At 39.1% G+C, this 23554-nt stretch overlaps 2 protein-coding genes across 2 annotated transcripts; both read right to left on the bottom strand.

The window, feature by feature from the left end:
• Positions 1-2276: 2276 nt before the first annotated feature.
• On the bottom strand, positions 2277-10687 carry rab38a (RAB38a, member RAS oncogene family). The gene is made up of 3 exons (XM_046074315.1): positions 10397-10687; positions 6384-6664; positions 2277-3069 (listed from the first exon to the last, which is right to left on the bottom strand). Exons 1-3 carry the CDS (start codon positions 10596-10598, stop codon positions 2914-2916), a joined length of 639 nt encoding a protein of 212 aa, XP_045930271.1. The 5' UTR covers positions 10599-10687; the 3' UTR covers positions 2277-2913.
• Positions 10688-11652: 965 nt separating this feature from the next.
• On the bottom strand, positions 11653-21919 carry ctsc (cathepsin C). Its single transcript, XM_046074348.1, has 8 exons — positions 21399-21919; positions 20734-20879; positions 19749-19903; positions 17555-17710; positions 17117-17235; positions 15546-15677; positions 14847-15079; positions 11653-14056 (listed from the first exon to the last, which is right to left on the bottom strand). Exons 1-8 carry the CDS (start codon positions 21562-21564, stop codon positions 13790-13792), a joined length of 1374 nt encoding a protein of 457 aa, XP_045930304.1. The 5' UTR covers positions 21565-21919; the 3' UTR covers positions 11653-13789.
• Positions 21920-23554: the final 1635 nt, after the last annotated feature.

Genomic DNA, 23554 nt, shown 5'->3' with positions numbered 1-23554 from the left:
CATAACTGTGCATAACCTCTCTCCCTGCCCCCTCTGCCCCGCGTTTTCTCTCACAAATTGTTACATCAATGAGCCAATTATTACAAATTAGAGGGTGACACCGTCTCTCCAGCGCGTGCCCTCACTTCTTAGCCAATTTCCGACAGAGTCTCTGCTGAACAATAGATTGCGTCTTAGTCTCTCTTGGATGGAAAGAGACCACAGTGGTAAATGTGGCACAAACGTGGTTATCTATAGAGGGCTATTATTGACCAGAGTGTCTGTCTTGCAGGAGAGAGGAGAGGACTGGTGGAGGCAAAAGACGAAAAAAGATTTGGGTAACAGCACAGTAATATTTTGGCACAGAATAGGTACAAACATTTTGGTATGGAGCAACACCTTGTAAACATGTATAGGCCGTGTAGTCACACCATGTCAACCTGTTCTTTGCTCGGACAGCCCAAAATCCCAACAGCTCACAGAAATTATCATTGATATCAAGAAATTCTAGGTCAGTATGTCATGACCTTCAAAAGTACATTTTCAGATAAAGTACAATGGATAATGGATTAAGACGGTGTAGTGTTGAGTGGCTGCTGTCACATGGCGAGTCAGAGGCAGGCCATAAACAAGAACTATTATAGCCTACTGGAATCTGGACATTTCCTCTGTGAAATCGGATTTTCAGAATATTCGTGGGAGTGAGCGGTAAAATGTACAGTGAGAAATACAGCAGAAAAAATAATGCTCTTCTAGGGAATTAATGTTTTAAAGGTGGAGTGTGGGAGTTTTATATATAAATGAACATCTGTTATTCAAGCCAACACCAAGAGAGTTCACACAATGCTGATCAAGCCTATCAACACCAGGTAAATCTGTGTATTTTGCAGTTTAAATCTGGTGTCTGTGGTAACGTTCCCGGGCTGGCAAACTGGTACTGATGTTTTTTAGCACAGCGTATACATCATAAGACAAAAGTTCCACACTGCAGGTTTAAATACAGAGACACAGCATTGGAAATAAATTCTGTGGTTCAGTGCCAGACCACATTTTAAATGCACGAACTCGACAAAATCTGTGAATGATTTAGTTTAGTATTAGCAACCAACCACCTTCTACAGATAATCCACTCTTTATTTGTCATGTAGATCCAGCAATGTAGCTTTGAGCACAAATCAGGTTGTATGTTAACTGACTGTGACAGTGAATGATTTGAGGAATGTTGCGTAAAGGACATATGACCTGATTAGTTGTGAAGTTGCTTAAAACAATTTCCCTTTTATTTAGTAGGAAATTTGGTTCAAGGCAGGAAAAATCACATTATGCCTGTTTGTGGCACAGTTCTTCTTTATAACAGCTACAAGCTTGTTAGGGATTTAGTCAGGAAAATAACAGGGAGGTGTCAATCAAGCATGCTCTGGTCACAACCGAAAAACACACTAACTGGCAGGAGATATTAAAAACCCTGAAATGGATTTTCATTGCACCAGGGACCAGGTTTAAGCCATCTAAATGTCTGCATATGACTGAACACAGAAAGTATTTTTTATAATGGGTGAAACTTGTGAAACTGTAGCTAAAATATTGAAATATAAAGGACTAGGTTACACTTAAAGCAACACTATGTAAGATTTGGCGTTTTTTGCGATTTGGTGCCCCTACCATTTCAGAGTGTAAATTACTGCTGTCTTAAATAAGAACAGCTGTACATGTGCATTAGTAATCATTACATTATTTATGATCAAAAACTAGCAAGTCAACAACTTTGCTAATACTGCCAAACATCAAGCAAGTGAGACAACAGAAGACATAGCAAACTAGCTAATATTACTTAATAGTCCAACAGCGAGACAGCCAGCTTTGCATCTGTCTTGCATCCTTTCAGTACTTTTAGCTCCAACGAGACAAAGCCAGTCCGACATTTAGCCTACTCTTGTCCGGCTCTTGCTTTGCAGTTGTTATTTTAAAATTACTACATAATGTTGCTTTAAAGCCCCTGCACACCCACAGTCCACTTACATAAGTGTTTTCATTTGCGTTGCCTGATTAGCCTTATTATCATGGCCCATAGCTCCACCCAAATTCAACATGAACAGAGGTCTAATCAGACAGATTAATTGAAAGCACAAATAATCTGCACATTTATTTTAAAAAAAACATAAAATCACATCCAGGGATAGGTCAGTAAAGCAATAGTTTATTCATATGGACATATTGAAAACTGGATACATCTTTGGTTCTATAATCTGTCTCATCATACTGTATATAATATGTACATGTTTGTATATATATTTATATGCATTTATCCCATAATTAAAAATATTACAAACATTGAACAGTGGGATATAAATTTAATATAAAACCATTGAATTACAAGATATAACTGTGCTTTTAGCCTGTTTATCTGCCCAGAATGACATATGAAAAATTAAAAATTACAAAATGTCAGGGAGGGTCAAGGAGGAAGAAACAAGCAGAAACAGGGAAAAAAGGAGCAGGAGGCAAAGAAAAGAAGGATGACAAAGGGGCGGACAACAATTATCATGGTATGGACCTTTAGTACATGTATACTGTGATTTGCTGCGATCTTTCTGTGCATGTGTTCATTGACTGTGTCTCCATGGTAACCAAAGTGGCAGTGTCGAGGCTTGAAGTCGCCCAGAGGGTGACCTTGCCTTTGACAAGCACACACAGCTGCAGCCATCTCTCTTTCTGTCTCTGTTTTAGTACATCCATTTTCTTGAGCCAGATGCCAATATGTCACCCCCCCCACACACACACACCTTCACCGGAGCTACCAGACAGGAAAAGATTTGGCACCCATACACGCCTCTTAAAAAACAGCCAGTACTTCCCCCTCTGTCTCCTGCTCACAGACAAACTCGACTTTGTGCATAACGAGATACAAAAGGACTTCAAACTGTCAGGAAGTTTTTACTGGGATCTGAAGCAGGAGGAGCATGTCCCGCCTTTGTCCTTCTCTAACTGGGGGGTGATGGTGTCCAGGACTTCTGATTGGAGCATGTCATTCTCATTGGCGATAATGTGTTTCACCAAGCAGTTAGCTGCTTCATCGATGTTGATATTCTCCTGAAAAAACAGAGGAAAAAGTGAAGGGAAAAATAGAAAGAGCAACAGGAACATGAAAAGGTGGGGAGGAAAAAAAAAAAGAGGGATAAATTGATCAATGATCAACATTTTGTGCATCAAGAAAACCTGCGAGAGCAGGTGAGTGAACCAAACCAAACGGACTATTACTAAAGTGAGTAGATGGATGTCACACCAGCCAGCAGCCATCATGTGAACACAAACTGAAAAGGGAAATTTACATAATACAACTAATTCCCTCACACTATACTGGCGGGGAAAAACACAATGTGACGAGTGATCAAACCAGTATTGTAAAATTTGGGAAATCTCTGAATTTATGATAAAATACAGAAAGTAACTAAAAATAGTTCATATTTCTAAAGCAATATTACAATATAAAAGACAATGATTGCAGTGTATGTTCTAGCAGACAATAAAGCAAATGTCTCATGATTTGGATTTGATTATACAACATTTAACTAAAATACTAATATGTTAATATATGCAGACACTCGAGCAACATTTAAACTGAAATTAAATTTGATGATTCATCTCTCAAACTTTGAAAAAACTGAATAATACAAAAGAGTACACTTTCTGTGACAATAGCTTTGATTTGATGTTAGCAGGAGAGAATGAAAGCCTTTTCAACAAAATATAGTCAATGTAATGTTTTGAATAAATAGTACCAACATCAGAACAATTTTTCTCTATGTAAGACAGAAATGAATGCTGGAAGTGCTACTCATTCTGGTCTATTTTCTTCACATAGTGAATTTAAATTAGCCGCAACTTTACACATTAGTTTTGCACCACTGCACGTCATGTTTCCATGTTTGTATTTTTTTTATTGTAACAAAAGTTATTTTAAAGTCATTTTGCCTTAAGTGGATACAGACAGGAAGCAGGGAGTCGAGGAGAGGATGACATGCAACCAGTTGGGATCATATGCTCTATGTCTAGGCTACCAGGATGCCCATTTATGAAATGAGTACAGCCAACATTATAAAGCTAAGAGATAATCCTGGGAAACTTATCTTGTCTGATTTATAAGCCTATTCTACCCACCAAAATATAATAAAACACAAATGCAAAATGTCCATTCTAGACAGCACCCATACAAATAATTTAGAGCGATTTGGACCAGAGCTGAAATCTGAGTAAAGTAGAGAAGTGGTGTTAACCTGAGGTTTACGTGAGGAGAGAACAAGCAGTGGGTACTGATGAGAGAGACACACATGCACACAGTTTCTTAATATGTGAAGCGTGATGCAGCAGCAGTAGAAACACTAAATATTCATTAGACATAACTGTGCTCAGTAGGACTTGACATGGCGCCAACTGCAGCGCCCTGAACAAACCCCTCTGTGTGGCATGTCATGATCTATCATACTTACTGTGAAACAAATTAAAATATTCCAAATTAAAATAAAACAAAAAAAACACCTTCTCTACACTCTGCCATCTTCACTTCTTTCACTGTGCATTCTTGTGCATGCAGAGCGTGTCCCGGGCTGTTTAAGATAAAAGTTAGAAATAATTCTTCTGGCAGGTTATTTGGCTGTGGGCTCAGTGTATGTCAGCCATCACCCTGATATATTACAGACTGTAAGACACTCAATCAGCTCAAAAGGAAATGGTCCACGCCCTTGTATAAGTGACACTCACTTAATATTCATGGTTTATTGTTTTTTATATTTAGAGTTACAAATATGATGACTCTCACAGCAAAATGGCTGCACACTGAGAAACAGTTTTGTCCGGTTTTTAAGAAAACAAACACAAAGGGCTTTGGACTCAGCTCCCACTGTGTCACATGGCCGGTTGTGTTGCTTTTAAGTAAAGCTTCTCAGTTGCTTTAGTGGCCTTGATTTCAACAGCTTAACCCCTCAATCTTTATTGTTCTTTCACGGCAGCAATGATGGTTGACACTATTTCCAGTGGCCTCCATCATCTGTTTCTTGGTCTGTTTGTTTGTTTGTTATTTAGAAGGATATCTCAAAAACACATTTCAGTGATGTTTGGTGCAAAGTTATGCTACGAGCTAAGGAGCAAGTCACTAATATTAGAGTATTAGTGTAGATCCAGGAAAGGACTTTTTACTTATTTGAATGAATAAACCTTGCACATGTAACAACATGAATGTCTGTCCTTGATAAGGACACTGTAAGTATTGAATGTATGTATGTGTATTTTCACTGTGGTGCAGTTGTGCTTCTCCCACACCTATAGCGCAACTAAAGAAAACTAAAGAAGTAGTTTGTATGCACCATAATTGTGATTGTTTCAATTTTAAATGCAATACTGTACATGGATGCCTTAAGGGTCTGTGTGTGCGTGCAAGTGTGAGTGCGTGTGCATGTGCATTTTCATCCCTTACCATCTAGCTGTGAGATTCCTGCTCCACATTAGCTGCTATAATCAGGGTTTGTGCTGGTGTCTCAGTGTGTTAGTGTGTAGGTGGGTGAATTCTCAGCTCGTCTCACAATCAGAATTCACTTACCACATTCTTTCATTGCTGTCTGCATCATTGGGTCTTGAATCATATTGTACTTGTACTTTCAAATGGTTTTATATTTGTGTTTAATATTTTGTCAGTTTTATGTCTGTTTATCTGTGCACTTTGTGTCGAGTTCAAACATACATAAATACATAGGAACACATACAATCATAAATGTGCTGTTTTTTTTGTTTTTTTTTAACCTTTCGACAGTACAAGGGTAGCTGTTTCCCCCTCTTTCCAGTAAGCCAGCCGTCTTCTGGTTTTAGCTTCATGTTTAGCCTACAAACTTGAGAGTGCGTTCAACCTACTCATCTAACTCTCTCCCTAAATGTCGAACTATTCCTTTAATATCTCTGTCAGTCAGTAGAAAACCGCTGTTATCTTCCCTGGACATTCTGTCTGGATGATAGAGCACCTGAAGCACCAGTGCAGCCGACCTGAAATCCCATAGTAGGAATGTGTGCCGCGAAAAACTCTGCAGAACTCACTGACAGTGGCTTCATTTATATGCAAATACTGAGTAGACTGAGCGTCTGTTAAACTCAGCACTTTTTCATATCCTGAATGTGCCTCTGTAGTGGCATCTCCACAGGGTGATCAGATGCCGGGTCTGATACAGTTGAGAGGGCAGGGAGTCAGCTGCTTCTCAAGGACATCTGAACAGGAAGGATGTGCCCGCACACACGGGCTTGACCTTCTCCTGTTGAATGCTAGTCTTTGTATTTACAGCACCATCATGCTATCTATGTCAGTGCTCTGCTTTTATGAGTGTGTGTGTGTGTGTGTGTGTGTGTGTCTGTGTATTTCTCACCTTAGCAGATGTCTCAAACCATCCCACAAAGCCGTTCTCCTGGCAGAACTGCTCCATCTTTATTCCATTGTTAGTCAGTACGTCACGACCCTGGTCACATTTATTAGCCAAAAGCACGGTGGCTACATGTTTCCCATTGGCAAGTGTCAGTTTGGAATCCAAGTCCTCCTTCCATTTGGTGACGGCATCAAAGGAGGCCGGCCTCGTGACGTCAAACACAATGAATGCGCCCATAGCCTCGCGGTAGTACACGCGGGTCATGTTGCCAAACCTTTCCTGACCTAGAAGACACACACGGACAAGGACACAGATGTAACGCAAATAAAAAGGAATATCATTTGGTACCACTATAAAGGTGTATCATTGTGTACTTTTTTCATCCATTAATTTTGTACAGAGATCAGCTACATGCTGGCACAGGAAAAGCTGCAAGTGATGCAGTGTCACTTTAACAGCAAACAGAAAGAGGCTTGCATTCAAGTCATCCGATTTACTAATTTTATCACACTCCTGTCTCATACTACGCAAGCATTTGTAACATACCTCACCCACTCTCACAAATACAAACACACACAACTACATGCAAGTTTTTACTGGTAAAAGAGATACAAAAACAGAGAGATAAGATGCAGACACGGATAGAGGCAGGATGGGAGGAGGAGATGTGTGTGTGTTTGTGTGTGTGTGTGTGTGTCCCTGCCTGTGAACTTGCCTGTAAAAATCCCTGAGGGTAAAATTAATTCGATAAGCTCTGTTGGAATGTTGTATCCACACTGATTTTCCCATCCGTAACTTCTGCTAGAACAACATCAGTACCAGCCCCGCAATCAGCCTGTGGGCAAGACATTTTCACACTGTGGTCTAACCCAACACCTAAACTGGTGCTTCCCAAAAACAGTTTGTATCGTAGTGAAGAGTTGAGGAGTTAACAGTGATTTACATGCTACTGCTCTCCAGCACAGGTGGATCAGAGCACAGGGTCAGCTGCAGAACAGCTGGGAGGAGGTGTGCCTTGTTCAAGGACATACAACATCAATATATAACATTTTGTTATATTGAGAAATATTGTAGTATAGTATTATCATATACCAAGTGAAAATCTTCTGTGTTTTCTATTACTACTATACGAGTGTTTTCAGGGCAATGACATTATAGAGAATGTTTTTAAGACCTACTAAAAATGGTTTCAAAACTTAAGTATTTTTCTATAACATTAACTATTCACTGCTAAAAATGTAATAATTTAAGTTAAAGTTCAAAACAAAAACATCCTATTAATGAGTTTACCACTTAACAAACTGCTTCATCAGGACTGTGTGGGTGTAGTTTGACCAGATTTGACTCACAGTTGTCTGGCAACATAAGCACAAGTGTAATCACATTTTGATTCAAATGTTGTTAAATCCTGATTGGAGGCTTTCCACACTCACACTCCTAAAAACAAAAACAGAAATACAGTAATTTCTCATGTACAATAACCTAAACTATTAGCAGAAAAGTGTGTGTTAATGTAGAACTGCAGTACAGAGCCTGTCAGGGGCCATGGGCAAAAAATACTTTCTCTTCAGAACCAGATACTTTCTTGTGAGCAACAGATACTTTCTCATAAGAACAAGATAATTTCTCATGCGCACCAGATACTTTATTAGAAACGTGATTTTTTTTTTTTGCCCATGTCCCCTTAGGGGCTCATAGTAAGAAGCTGATTGAGAAAGTAGGTATTCTAGACCTTTAAGGTTAGCTTAGGTAGGAGTGGCATTGGCTTCATTAATACGGATTAAATGTCGCAATAATTCAGACAGAGATGAAATAGAGCTCTTCTTGGTATTTTTTCAAACCTGGTATGCAGCCACATACTTCCACAGCTGATTTCTAAAGGCTCAACAGTATAAAACCCCTCCAATAAGCCTTAAACCAGCTTCACACACAACTTAATGCTATGTGCCTCTGTAGCTAGCCCTGTCACCCTGTTAGTCCAGGCTGTAGAAAAATGGCGGCCAAAAATAGAACGGTTGAGGTTATTATTTGTCTTGGGAAATGCCCAGAAACAGCAAGTGATTTATTACCTCTGTGGCATGAGAAAACTCCAGAAATGCCAGGTGCAAACATAATTAATTTAAAAAAGTACATTTAATCTACATATTTGCTTTGTAATCAATATGTTTATATGACATCATCTCCAAATGTCCTTTCTTTGATATTAAACTAAATTGAGAATGACCATATGACCCTAAACTATGCTGGACTAAGATTTACAATTCAGAGGTTTCCATAACTTAACGGCGAGTGTCGGGAGCATGTACTGTACTGACCTATAGCAATGTTCTCTGAGGGAGACACTCAATTACACAACCTTTAGTTCACAATAAAAGCTTTCTGTATACAAGAGCTCTGGCCTCAAATCTCCCTCACATGAGTTTGAGACACATGACTTCTCCTGTGCGCTTACTGGAGAGGGCGCACAGGAGGGGAGAGAACAGCAGGTCAGAGGATTCTTCTAAACCTCAGCCGACACTCATGTGAGATGAGACTGCTGTAGCCTTTAGGTTTGCTATCTTACCCAACAGCATCCCACTCAAATGCCTTTATTATTTCTGAATTCTGTGCTCGCCAACAGCAATCAAAGCATTAAATACTCATTTTCATTATCTTATTTTCTAATAAAGTCTTTCCAGCCTCAAAATCTGAGTGAATGAATCATAGCTGTAGCCAAATAAATGGATATACATTACAAATATTAGAAAAAGATACATTTTAAAATGAAATATATATCAAAGAACACACCGTAACATACAGGTGAGGAATGCCATATATAGAGAAGAGGTGAGTGGCCACTAGGGGAAAGTTAAAATTACTGTTGAAGAAATGTATATATTAATGTATGAATGTGTGGGTGAATGACTTGGTGTTTTGGGTAATAAGACATCCTATAAGATGTCTCAAGGCTAGTTTTAGAGCAGGACAACTACAGTAGGTATTGGTGATGAGGTGACAGCTGCTTTAAAAGAAGACACAGGCTGTGCTCTCTGCAACTCCTGAATAAAAATGATCAAACCAGAACCATGATATAAGAAACATTCATACATCACACATTTGTGATAAACGTAAATAATAATGCTAAGGCCAGGAAATGTTGCTTATTTTTTGTCTAACATGAACTTTACCCTTTTAAAACACAAAGACAACTTAGATGCCAAAACTATACAGCCCACCTTTAACTACATCCTGATTATGAAAGCATGGGTTTGATGTAATAACAACAAACTATATATGAAGTATATAAGGAAACTTCTTCTTGTTGCATTACTAATTGTAGAAAAGCCTGCCAAATGATTTACTGTGGGTGATGCCAACAGGTCAGCTGGTACACATGAGGAAAATTAACACTGCTTAAAATTCTTAATGTCAGCCTTCTACTAAAAAAGGTTAAATAATAACTGTGAGGAGACCGTCTCATGCTCATTCTGTCGTTTTTATAACTAACCTCAAACCTTCTGTATACCTAGAATATTTCAAAAGACAGTAAAACAAACGTCTCCTTCTCTCTCACTTGAAATTAGTGTTGCCTTTCCTGAAGGAAAAAGTCTAGGGTTTCCTTCTGAGCAGCTGACCTCTCATGAATCATTAACTGGAAAGCTTTGTCTCTAATGCAGTGAGGATGGGAAAGGATTGTGAAGCATATTCATTCAATCAGTGATGTTGATGGGAAAAAAAACGTAATTACAAATATAATTTCCTCCAGGACAAAAGCTAGCCATTAAATATTATCAATAATTAAAACCAATAAACTAACATCCATTTATTTTTGACCAGTGTGTTCTATCATTTAGGCTATCGGCTACTTCTTTAAACATCCCAGTTTATTTATTATTTTAGACACTAAAATACGTCTTGTCTCAGTGCTGTGGCTCACTTTATTTAAATTTCAAATGTCTTATCATATTTTCCACAGTGCCATATTTGTTTGCTCTCATGTATATCTGTTATTCCTTGCATAAAAGTTGGGACTGTACCTGCAATGTCCCACAGCTGCAGGCGCACCGTCTCCTGGTCCCAGTTGAGGACTTTGAGCGCGAAGTCCACCCCGATGGTGGCTCGGTAGTTGGGGCTGAAGTTGTGATGGACATACCGCTTGATAATGCTGGTCTTGCCGACCCCGAGGTCCCCTATCACTAGAATCTTATACAGATGCTCCTTTTGGTGGTTGTTCTGCATGGCGACCGAGAAGGGCGAGAGCTGAGCATGAATCCACCGTAATGGAGAGGACAGAGGAAAGGGGGGTGAAAGGGTTGAGAAGGACTCACTCAGGACAGCGCAGAGAGAACTGAAGAGAGTTGAGAATGAGAGACGGGGAGGTAAGGTACGCCCTGACCCGCAGAGCAGAGAAGTCTGGACCTTGTGACTCACGCAGGGGAGCTGCCTGGGAGTGCCGGGAAGAATTTAAAACCTCCAAGCCAAGTATTTAGATTAGGCAACTTACTTAAGTGTAAGTAGTAATGCAGCGTGAAAGACTGCATTACAATTATTAAGCCCATTTTTTTAAAAAGTAGGTCTATTGTCAGCAAAATGTACTTATAATAGCCTATGAAAAGTAAAAGTACTCTTTAAAAAAAGTATTGCGCAGCAAAATAGTCCCTGTCATTGTTTGCTATTGCCTATTAAATTATTGAATTTGGTTACTGATGCCTTAACATAAGTAGCCTAACATTTTAATATTGCAGCTGATCGAGGTGGAGCTATTTTAAACACCGTTAATGAAAAAATAATAATTTTTGTAAGATCAAGATGTTAATGTCATGATGTTATGTTAAAATCTAAACACGCAAATTAATGAGCTGACAGATACATGTACAAAAGCACAATATTTCCCTCTAAAATGTTGTGGGGTAGAAGTACAAGTACAGTAGAGTAGCATTACATGCGAATACTAAAGTGCAATTACAGTACTTGAGTAAGTCTACTTTCCACCACTCCAAGTCAGAGCTGCACATTGATCAAATTAAATGTGAAAATGAAACAAAGATTTACTCACATAGAAGGAGCATGGTCCTCTAAATTAACCATTTGGATTCTGGATTTTCATATAGTAAGTTATTATTAGATATTATTGTTTCACTAACTTGTGGTTTGTTGTAAGCATGATGCATTTGTTTATATTGTGAGAGTCTTAAGTAGAGAGAAAATGGCTGATCAGCCCCAAAGATAAAGATGCCAGCAAGACTGATATAAAGTTGTGTCCCATCTTCTTACAGACAAACAAAACAAAGAGTGAATTGAAAATGTTTTTATTCTGTCAAATTAAAAAACAAAACAGTGCAATTTTCACAATACAATGGGAACACTTGTTTACACTGAATGAGAGGCAGAATAAAAGGCACTAGAATCAGTTAGATCCCTTTATTAATTGATTATGAAATCCCTTTAAAATGTTCCACAGGGAAACAAGGACAGAAGATATTACAGCTCTCCACTGTGCTTCCCTGAGACAAAGAATCTGGGTGCACTAGACGAGCAAACACAAATGACCCACTCCTCAGTTGTCAGTTCCCTTTAAAATTAAAACAAGAATTTTCTACACATCATGATTTGTCACAGTATGTACCGACCCATTTTAATTCCACGTTTCTATCGGCAGTTACAGAATTATTTGAATCTTCCATAGGCAGCGAATGAGTGATTGCTGAAATCAGGAAACGTTAAAGCAACATAGTAAGCTGATGTGGTAAAATCAGCTCAACAGTCTTTGGTACTAGGTCAAGAAGAAAAAAACATCGAAAGAGCAGAATAAATGTTTCCCTCCAATACAGGCAACATTTAAGGTGCTGGTTCTCAAACTTCTTCACATCAGGGATCACTAAACTGACAAAAATTGGACCACAGACCCCCATTTGATAAGATTTTGTCCCATGGTCGCCGACCTGAATTTTGCTTTTAGAGGTTTTATTATAGAAAGTGGATGAAACATTCTGTCATTGTTACTTTTTGGATGGAATTATAGTGAAAATAAAGTAATTCCCTTTTTGCTGGGGACATTCTGGAGCCCCCTCAAGTCTCCCGGAACCCATTTAAAGGAACCACTGCTGTGAACAGTATCTATCAGTACTAAAATTAACAACAAAAAAAAAACAACAAACAAAAGAGATATTTGTGCCTCAATTTATGCTTGTAATTTATGTGATTTATGATTGTATTTGCTACAGTGGTTGGGCGTTGGATAAGCCAGGGTTTCCTGGAGATTCTTAATGTTCATCTTAATATTGTGCAATTTTCATGCACTGCTTGTCACAGCTAACTCCACGTGTTAGATTAGGGAGGAAGAAGACAAACATGTGCCATTTTAGACTTTAGCTTTAAATTTCCAAGCATACACTGTAAACAGCTAAGCTACATAGGTTATAAATCTAAACTTGCACTACTGAGTAGGGCTGCACGATATAGGAAAAAAAAAAAATACTTCCAGTTTTCAGTGATGGAAGATAAACAAGCCTCACCGCGCAGCTAAGGCTGGTGAAACTGTCGAGCAACAAACTGATTTATCTACTGTAAAACTTAAATGAACAGCCCAGACTGCCTATATATTTGGGACAGGCATCTAGAATTCCTTTTCTGCAAAAGTCGTGTTTAGAAAAGATGGGAAATTGGCTACTATCAAATTGTTTATTTAAACCATGAATACTACTTGTATAACAATTAAGCTATTGAATAATATCAGTTATAAAATCATTAATTCGGTCAATCTGAAAGAATCATACTTTGGTGCTCATGGTTTCCATAAAATGAATGATTGAATTGTGGAGATTCTAACCAATCTAACTAGCATATATCCATATTGACATAAGTTTAAACACTTATTTATATGCGTGATCTAAGCAGCTTAGAACAAGCTCATGCAGGGCGACCCGGTGGGCTTCAACGAACTTTCTATAAAAATCTAAATCAGGCATCTAACTGAGACCTGCGTTTTTCTGTCAAAACGTGTAGCCCCACCAGGCCAGTAAAAGGGACAGGTGTTTAATTGGCACTCAGGTTTTAAAAAGCCGACTTGTGTAACTGAACGTTTTACGACATTATCTGTGACAGTAGCAGTGTTGCATACATGTTGACAGGCAGGTGATCCACTGTAGGGGTGCACTTGATCAGTTTATCAAACAACTAAAAGCAGGCGGGGCTCATTTTCAGGTTGTGGTAGGTGATTAGTGGGGCCTGCTTTGGTTGTTTGAAAAACTGATGATGAAGTGCAACCCCGTGTTTGAATTAACTTGCCTTACTTCACATTGCACGTCCTGCGATGTGATTATAGCACATGCACACATCGCGATGTCAATATTGAAACAATATATCGTGTAGCCCTACTATTAAAACTAATCATCAAGACACCCATTCCTCCCATCCCGAGATCACAGCTTCTACAGTTTGGGGATAGGGTTGGCTGCGACTGCAATGCTCTCGACGGCACACTCATCACTTCCCCGGCGGATTCGGAAGTAGCCGTCCTCGCCCCAGCCGGAGCCCCAACTGTTCTTGACAATCCAGTACTTCTCTCCGGTTTTGTGGCAGCGGCCATAACCCACCAACAGCACGGCATGGTTGGTCAGCTCGAAGGGATTGATGGCGTCTGCAAGACCTGTGTGGTGGTAGATGCCCTCCTTATAATTCATGAAGTCGGGGTAGACCTGTGGAAGGATAGGGACAATTAACTTTTCATTTTGTGTCAAATTCAAGCTATACCTATAAAAGCAAGAAGGTATACAGAGTTAAGGAGAAACAATTGCTGGGGTTGTTAGCTCTGTCTGTTAGCAGGTGCTAGCTTAACTGTGGTTTGGTGTTAGCAGGACAAGTAAACCTGTTCTTCCAGAGAATTAGCAAATGGCTTTTGTTTGTGTGTGACATAATACTATATATGGTTAATTCAATTAGATGGATTGACAAAACAACCCTGTTTAGAGATGCACAAAAGCAAAGAAGCTTTGCAATACAGAAGTATTGCAATGATATCTTGCAGGGTTTCCCTCAGTGTTTTTTAGCCAAGGTGGGCCCTGACACAAAGATCACCTCTGCTAACATCAGAAAAATGAACACACTTTTGAAATAAAACACTGACCATTAACGTGGTTGTGAAATTTACCAAATGTGTGAACTCTCTTTTCCTTTTTGGTGTTAATCCAAAAATGTGAAAGTCTCAGAAAGGTCTTTTATAGCCTAAAAATCATTTGCTTCTTAGATTTATCCTTAAGGTGGTCTTTGACAAGACAACAAGATAATGCAGTAAATTTAACTTAAACTTAGATAAAGTTGCCAAGTTAAACTTGATTTTGGAAAGAAACAGCGTCTGAGTTTGAGCGAAAATAAGGGAAGAATTAAACAATTTCTCAGCTGATAATCCACGCTGACCTGCTGCTCATTTAATGAACACATACTGTATGTAGAGGAATAGCAGCATGAAACAGTGAGCAGCTGTTGTACCTCTAAGGCCACTCCCATGGGTCCATTCTTGACCAGTTCCAACATCATGGCCACCTCACTACAGCCGCCATAAAATCCACCGACGTAGTAGTATTCTGCAGTGTAAACACGGGCGCAGTTTTGAGGAACGCCACACGGGGAGTCCTTCGCAACATATGGAAAGCACGACTCGTCCACAATGCCAAAGTCCTGTACATACTTCCCAATCAGGTATGGGAACCCACCATCACAACCTTAAAGAGGAAAGATGAATGTTAAATAGGTATACCATTCAGAATTATCATTAAAAGGAATATTTCTGGGAGGTCATCTTGACTTCTTTACAGGGGGAAATCTCTTATATAGTCCAAGATGGTACAATTAAATGGAGGCCTTTTCCAGGACTCTTCAAAATAATTAGTGAAAATACACTAATCAGGGCAATTAGAAAACTGCTTGACTTTCTAAAGGCAGTTAGGATACACTTTCCAAAAAAAACACTTAAGCGCTACTTGGTCTGATTAGGGAGGAAGGCTGCCCAGAGATTTCTACATACAGCAGTGCTAAACATTTCCATAATTCATGTGCATCGTGTAAATGTTCTAACTGCGGCCCAGGTCATAGTTTCAATATCCTGCATAAACTATTTGAATGTAAACTGAATTGATATGGACAGGAACTAGTACTTTGTTTTTTTTTTTAGATTGAGTGTTTATTTACCTTGGGAATATTCAGAACAGGAGACCACTTGCTGCGGGCTGAAGATGGGCGCCTGGCTGTTGTTGGTGAGGATTCGAACGCGAGCTTCCAGCATTCCCATGGTAGCAAAGGAGTAGCAGCTTCCACATGACGCTGAAACAAAACATCGGAGATTTACACTAATGTTAAATCTGAGTTAAATCACAACAGCACTGGAATAAATCCTAACTTTGTGAAGCTTCAGGTTTTGTTGACTTTCCATGTCAACTCTAGTCATTTCTGAGGCTGAAAGGTGAGGAGAGGTGGTGTTGTACTAAATGACATTATATTCTGTCCTAATGAATGTAAATAAAGTGCAAAAAACATTGGAAACAACTTATGATGTGATGCAGCGACATCCCTTGTAACGGTGCAGCTGCGCAACCTGATGCAATCTAATATAACAACCCTGAAATTAAATCCTCACAACTGTGCACTTTTATAGCACATTTGTTCAAGAATACATTACATTAGTCAGTATTTAAGTTACTGCCCCAGTGTACTTATCTGCATTAGTTGTAATGCATAATAATGGAGCAGAGACAGACACACTGATTAAAGTCAGTGGTTGCCATCTGTAGTGTGGGATGTTCTTAATAAAAATGTTCTGCAGAAAATCAAATTAGGTCAGAGGACAGAGGCTGCAGGGATCTGCAGGGAGGTTTTATTGCAGTAATGATTCAAGTCAGGGCGACACTGAGAACCGTTTTTATTTGTGACCTTAAGTCTCTTAAGACTAATAAGGTGTAACAACCATTCATTTAATTCAAAGATCTATGCTGCTGAGAAGCGTTTGCGGTCCTGATATTTTATAAAAATATGATGTAATCACTTTCTGAGACGATTCTGGAGAAAACAATGTGATGACAAAGGTTTGTCATGTTTTACCCACAAGACACAAAGGTTAGAGATCTGACAGGACTCATGACGGAGCTCGAATTCGTTACAAGGCCAGTAACACCTGCATCTTCCTTTAAAAGTCAATATTGGGTTGCAAGTGATGTTAAGAAAACAGCCATGTTCCTATACAAGACCAGCCAGAACATTTTCTCCTCAATCCAACCAATTTTTGTGAACTGAAATGGAACCTACAAAATCCACCTGACTTGTACCATTGAGTCAGAATAAGCTCCACAGCACTGCACAGTGGCTTAGAGGGCTTCTGTTGAAACACTCCAGCCCTCTACAGATCCTTAAACCCAGCCCTACAGAGGCCCTCTCAGACACTCAAAATACTCAGCACGCATAATGTCTCCACTCACACACTGGGCTGTGCAGAAACACAGGAGGAGAACAGAGAGCGGACCCAGGCGAGTGGCTGGCGAGCTTCTGTTTAGTGTTAGCCCTTACCGACAGCTGCTGAAGTGTAAAGGTTTGATTTCTGTTGTTTGCATCTTTGTTTCTTTTTTACATTTCTAATATCATGTCCCCAGGTACAATTCAGTTATTTCTCCATCCTTTTAAAGAGGATTTTTTTGGATGTTAACTAACAAACTTTGCATGTCAGCACTCAACAATTTCAAGGTTTCTGCAGGACGTTAATTGAATATCACCTTGGTTTCGCACGGGGCTGACAAAGTTAACTCCGTCAACGTTTCTCCAGTCCCAGTGCTCAGGGAGAGCTGCTGCCATCTTGGCTACATCAGCTTTCACGGGCACAGGGCTTACACGCCTAATGTAAAAATAAACAGTCACATTTGAATCACAGGGGCATTTTACATAAGACATTTTGCATTGACAAACACAGATTTACAGAAAATAACTATGGAAATTAAATGCACATAAATTCACCTTATGTAACATCTGTTAGCCAAAGTAATATCTGAGTTCAGTTCAAGCAGATGTTGATTGTGCTGGCCTCACTTCTATTGTTGGTACAGGGTGTGTTTATTTTGCACAGACTGATTGCCTGTCACACACATTCCATTAAAAGTAATAGAGGGGCCATATTATTCTTTCTGATATTGAAAACATCACAAGTAAATACTCACATGGGGATACGGGAGGCGGGCCCCCCTGCTCGGTAGTGCAGCTCCTGCAGAGTGTACGTCTCATGCTCTGGGTAGTGGACAGCCTTCCAGGATTTCTGAACTGAGTTGATGGAATCAATGAAGTCCAGATTGTGTTTGTAAGGCTTCTGGAGCAGCCTGTAAGGTGAATAATGTCACGTGATTTTTTTCATGTTATCTGTTTTAGGGGGGGGAGGGGGATTCATCTGCCCCACAAACAGAAGAAAAAAAAAAAAAAAAAAAAAGACACTGCAAGCAATTGTTGAATCACAATACGTTATTAAATTACACAGTAGCACTGTGACCCCTTTGTTGGGGGCCCAGTAGCTGAATGGTTAAGGTACATACAACAACTCTGCAATGACCTTTGTTGCATGTTGTTCCCTTCTTTCGCTCCTCATTTCCTGTCTGCCTCTACACTATTAACTGTCCAATAAAAGGTAAAATGTCAAAATAAAAAAAAGAGAACACAGAAAACTACCTTTGTGAGGCTTGTTTTTATTGATGGATCTTTGTGTTAAGTTTTGCCGTAATATTTCTCTGTGCTGCTGTTGCATTAGACTGCATTATATAGGAAGATGTTTCCAGTTGTTGTTTTCTTTAACAACTCCTGAAAGTTTATTGCCAGTACTGCAGGCAATAGCATTTTTTTGCAGTGGTACTGTTTGGGACAGCATACTGCAGATGTCATATGTTCTTGTTTGTTTGCCCACGGTTGTTTTTCTTACTGCTGCTCACCATCATTTCACTCAAATATTAATCTGTATTCTTATTAATATGTATGCCACTAATATACAGTGTGAAATGTTTTAGTCTTTAAATCATTAAGAACATGCAGCCACTGAGTATGGCCCTCTATGCATAACAACCTCTGCTACTAAGTGTAACTTGGATAATAAAGAACAGCAAAGATATTTTGCAGTTTTTCATACTGATGTCAGAAACAACTTTGTAAAGCAGTTTCAGGCTAAACAGTTCCCTCGAGTGCTGAAGTCTATTCTAGAAAGAAACTGTCTAAGGAAGGTAGTACAATTCCCAACACAAGTCATTTTCATCCAGACTTTGACATGGCAGACCTGCAGAGACCACTGCATCCACTACAGAATTATCTGCCGAAAAGATCCTACTGCAGTTAGCAAAAGTTTGGCTAAGAGAAGATCAGCGACTCCAGCTTTGACGAGTGTTGCAGTTTAAAAACATCTTATATTAACAAAAGTGTAATTCATTACAATGGGTACAAAGATTTATATTTCATAGAGTAAGATGAATAGAACTAAGTATAAACTTTTCAGTTGCAATTGTGAGCTTTCTGTATGTGAGAAAAATACACCATGGTACAGTTTGAAGTGTGAAGGTGTGGAGACGTTTTGCCAATTTAGTGACTTTCACAGTTCAAATACACACTGACCAAGAGAAATACCTTTCTTTCCATGCATCCCCCTAGTGCTTGTAAGTTGTGTGCAAAAGGTCTAGTAGGACGAGTAGGACGTTGAGCCTAAAATTTAACTTATACTGTGGGTATTAAGGACTGGATTCTTCTCAGTATGCAAAAACTTGTTGAATCAATGCTTAAGAGCAAGCTGGGATTAAAGACAAACAAATTTTTATGATTTATCTAATTGTGTTAGAGAAATATACTAATATCAAAGCTTAAAATGGTTGAACAGTTTAAGATAAATTGGTTTTTGGTGGTTACCTCAGACAACACAGTGGACACCAGTGATTTAAGCCCCCCTGGTTCCGAGAGAAACACTTTTTTGTTCTGATATATTTATGGTTTTAATTACAAATAAACTTGAAGCTACTGAAACCCTGTAACTTGACACTTTAGGTAACCTGGTTTGTATCCAACTGTAACCAAAGAGTCCAGGAAGCAGCTTTATGTTGCCAGAAACTGAGTCAGGAAGTTGACTGCACATTCATTTCTGGATCAAGTCTTTTTGGATCAGTAACAATCATGCTTTAACTCATAGAATTCATATTTCTCAGATAGAAATTCAGATTCCAAGGTTACTGAGGGTGAGTGAGGCTAACTTAGTTCACATCAGAGCAGGAACGAGGGAGAATACTGCTTGACCCTGCCTGTGCTAAGATTCTGAACACACTTTCCCCTGTGAGTCCACTGAAGCCTTGCTCGTATTTTGGCGGATGTCCACAGATATCATAATTTACATACCTGCTGCTAAACACTGGTTTGTAATCTCGTCGGGGTGGTACTGGTTTCTCTCTCTTCCCTACAAAACAGGCCCAGTTGTGTCCCAGGACATCATGGACCCACCCTGGCAGGGTCTGGTCACAGTAGCTTGTCACCTTAGGGCCATCCTCAGAGTACTGAAAGTTTAGTGAGGCAAACAGTTTAGGGTTTGTCGTCCAATATACAATCCTGTCATATGATTTTATGCAAATACAAATACTCATGTTTTTTAAAAAAGGACAGTGAATTAACCTCAGATTACTCCATATAAGGTATACTATTATCAATACATTATTCTGATCAGAGTTATAGGTTTGAGAAGGAATTATGTTAAGTCTAAAACAGCAAATTTCCCCATTCTTCTCATCCTCCTACATCAAGCTAAATCAAGTCCAGAAAATGGAGAAGTGGATAAATCATCAAATCATAAATCATCAAGACAGACTGGCTGTGACACTTCCCTCAACTCGGTGTCATGTGAGTAATGACAAATAACACATGACTGAAGGTTTAACCTTGAATATAGCTGCTTTTAAATAGTGCATAATGCCATCAAATTTTAGCCTGGCCTAGGAGTATTGAAGCACACATATACGTTATGCATATTTCTAGAAAGTGTTGTATCAGATGAAGGGAGAGGAAACTGAGTGACAGCAAAACTAAACCTTTAATGTCATTGGACCTGGACAATCGCTAAGCCACAGTGTAACTTCCTGTGCACGTTATTTACAAAAAGCACCACAAGTTCTCATTGCTTAGAATGCCTAGCCGAACCTTTGACTACATGAAGTTAGTGATCAGTGCATAATACAAGCTGAGTTATAACATAAGAGTGGCATATTAACTAACTTGAAGCAAGCATTTTCAGTGGACTGCAATGAAAACTTGACAAGCCAGGAAAGTACTCGTTTTTGCAGGATTACTATTGCAAAAAAAAAAAAAAAAGAAGGAGAGAATTAGTTTTTACCTTGAAGAAGGCAAACCATTTGTATCCGTTAATGACCACTTCAAAGCCCTGGTTGTAGATGAGTGTGAAGAAGCCAGTGTGCCCCAGCTCATCTGTGGCTACAGACAGTTTCTCCAGGGTCAAAGTCACCGTGCTCGCACCTGTAGCTGAGGAAGAACACCACAACATACGATGTAGAAGTGTTTCACTGCAATGAATGACTCGACTACAGCCAACTTTTCGATTTCCAGTCCTCAACAACAAAGATTAACACAATACTCCTAAAATATTGAGACTGATCCTGTTACAATCTTACAACGTTAACATAACATTCTTGGGAGTATGTGTAAGCATTATGAGATAACCCTTTTCATTCATATATTTGTAAGAAGGTCATATTTAAAATATAAGTTACACACCGTGACGGAACACCACTAAAACAGGATAGGACTCAGAAGTACATAACACACACCATGTCAGCAACAAGGGTATATTAAACAAATTAAAAGCATGAAAAATGTAATCATTTTACCCCAGACTAACGTTGCACAAAGAGGAAGTGTCGAGCGAATTTGAAAACCTAAAATCGGCAGGCCCTAACATGTCACATGATTTCCAAATGGCGAAGCTACTAATGTTACATCTGATCGGTGTGAGCAGTTTCTACTGTGTTGGAGGGCTTTTACCTTCAGCAGAGCAGTTGATGGTCTTGTCGCGTCCGCCTTTGGACACCTGGAACACCCATGTCCCCAGCAGGTCCTCATAGGTGCAGTTGGCTGGTGTGTCACCCCGTGACCCTTCGACCCAAAGCAGAAACACACACACCAGGACACCGCTCAGCCTCATCCTCATATACAGCTAGCTTACCTGCCTACACTAACAAACACCTTAAGAACTACGCAGCCAGGTCTACGTCTTCTGAGAAACGCCTAAAATACTGACAGGGTAACGTTACTTTTCTGTACCACCTGTCTTACTTTGGCTTTCCTGCTACCCCCTGTACTCTCCCCACTATTTATGCAAACTGAAACTTTTTCACAAAGATCCACATTTCAACTTCTACGGTCAAGCTAGGTCACTGAGACGCAACAGTACAACGCACATGCGCAAGATTAGCTAGCATTTAATAACCGTTGGCTAGCTAAAGTTCTCGGCAAACATATATTTCGATATTATTCCTTATACAGGATTACTTCCAGCGCGTGTGTATTATTTCAATTACATATATATGCGAGCTCTCAGCCCTCTATAAGTAACTTATCGTGAGTTTTACACTCGTCCACTTCTTCTCAGTCTACCGAGATTTCAACGAACAAGGAAGCACAAGTCAGATACCCTCTCGTCCTCGACTCTCCTTTGTCCTGCTTTTATCTGTGCTTCGTTTTTGGTTTCGGTTTCCTCGTCATGTGACCCACCATCTGGGGGCGTGCGCAGTAGTAGCGTTGCTGATTAGATTTATGATCTTTTATGATTATGATTATTTTTTATGATGTGATCACCAAAACATGTACGTATATTGACATTTTGGTAAGAAAATTATGTTAGCTTTAATAATTTCTAGTTGAATATCAGTACAAATGAAATAAAATGCATTTGGAGGAAGTGACATAATAGTTTTTTTAATCTGCTAAAAATAAATAAATAAATAATAAAATACAAATATTGTAGGAATATTTAGCCTGTTTACTTATTGTTAAACTGTTATACATTCTTTAATCATCTGTGTTTCTTGAAAGTGGGCTTTACTTTTACTTTTACTTTAGTTTTGGTCATATTGTTGGCATTTTGCACACATTTTGTCATTGCAGAAAAAGCACAGCCAGGTAATTTATAACACAAGGTACTCCCTTTGTTTTTAGAATCATTGGAACAAATGTCTTTATGTGTCTTAATGACTGTGCATTTATATTATGTTGTTGTCCTCATATTGGATTTTTTAAAAATATATCTATGCTGATATAGACCTATCTGTCTGAAATAAAGTTAAGTTGAGAATTGAATTAACAACATTAGGTGTGCGAGTTCCAAGGTCCACTGAAATTATTTGATAGTTAAGCGCTAGCCCCTTCCTGTAAAGGAACAAAAAAAAGGTAGTGTCCATGTAATACATTATTTGAGTGTCAATGATGATGAGGCAAAATTATGATAATTAAGTGTCCAAAATATGAATTCACTGCTCACTATTGAGTAAATACTAAGTGTACATTATATGGGGAGTTAGTAAATGAGCAAACCATTGAGATTCAAACACAGCCATCATGTCTGCCTTGAAAAAAGCCGATAGGTTTCATTGCTGAGGTTTCCATATTTTAACCAAGTTATTTTAACCTTTCCCATCACTTCAAAATCAGCCGTTGCATTTTATGACTGCACATGCACTCAGCTATGGTAGGGTTTAACTGCAAAATCTAATAGTCATTTTCACATGAAAGTTTGGTTAAAAAGATCTGTAGGCTATTAGTAATTTGGTCATGTACCAACAGGGTCTGTGACGCCTTGTGTGATGAGCCAGAAAGACCGAACGACATCACACCAGGAGCCGGCAGCGAGTGGAGCAGGAGCAAATTGCCCTACATGAAGAGATGATCTGAGGTTGATCCAGACGGTGCTTTTGAGTGTTTGAACATACTGAGCTCCAAAACTGACCTTTTCTATGAGTTAATGTAAATAGAACAATAAGGTATTCTTCCTCCCTTGAGTTTGCTGTTTAGTTTAGTTCCTGTTTATGATGTTGTGTTATTCTATGGGGGGAATTCTCTCTAAGGTTGGTCAGAGAGTCAACTCACCCATTTGTAAGTGTGTATGTGTGTGTGTGTGTGTGTGTGTGTGTGTGTTGATGTCA

This window comes from Micropterus dolomieu, linkage group LG17, assembly GCF_021292245.1.
Source record: "Micropterus dolomieu isolate WLL.071019.BEF.003 ecotype Adirondacks linkage group LG17, ASM2129224v1, whole genome shotgun sequence".
NCBI lineage: Eukaryota > Metazoa > Chordata > Actinopteri > Centrarchiformes > Centrarchidae > Micropterus > Micropterus dolomieu.
Note: the sequence above shows the minus strand (reverse complement) of the source record. Positions and strands in the feature narration are given on the sequence as shown.

Bases quoted from the DNA above. Each gene is read 5' to 3' on its own strand.
- ctsc (XM_046074348.1), bottom strand. From the start codon at position 21,564: ATGAGGATGAGGCTGAGCGGTGTCCTGGTGTGTGTGTTTCTGCTTTGG. The intron at 17,236-17,554 runs GTGAGTATTTAC...TTTTTACATTAG, and splicing joins CCCGCCTCCCGTATCCCCAT to GCGTGTAAGCCCTGTGCCCG. The intron at 14,057-14,846 runs GTACAACAGCTG...ATCCTTCCACAG, and splicing joins CCATGGGAGTGGCCTTAGAG to GTCTACCCCGACTTCATGAA.
- rab38a (XM_046074315.1), bottom strand. From the start codon at position 10,598: ATGCAGAACAACCACCAAAAGGAGCATCTGTATAAGATTCTAGTGATA. The intron at 6,665-10,396 runs GTACAGTCCCAA...TGTGTCTTCTAG, and splicing joins GCAGCTGTGGGACATTGCAG to GTCAGGAAAGGTTTGGCAAC. The intron at 3,070-6,383 runs GTGAGAAATACA...CTGTTTTTTCAG, and splicing joins GGTTTGAGACATCTGCTAAG to GAGAATATCAACATCGATGA.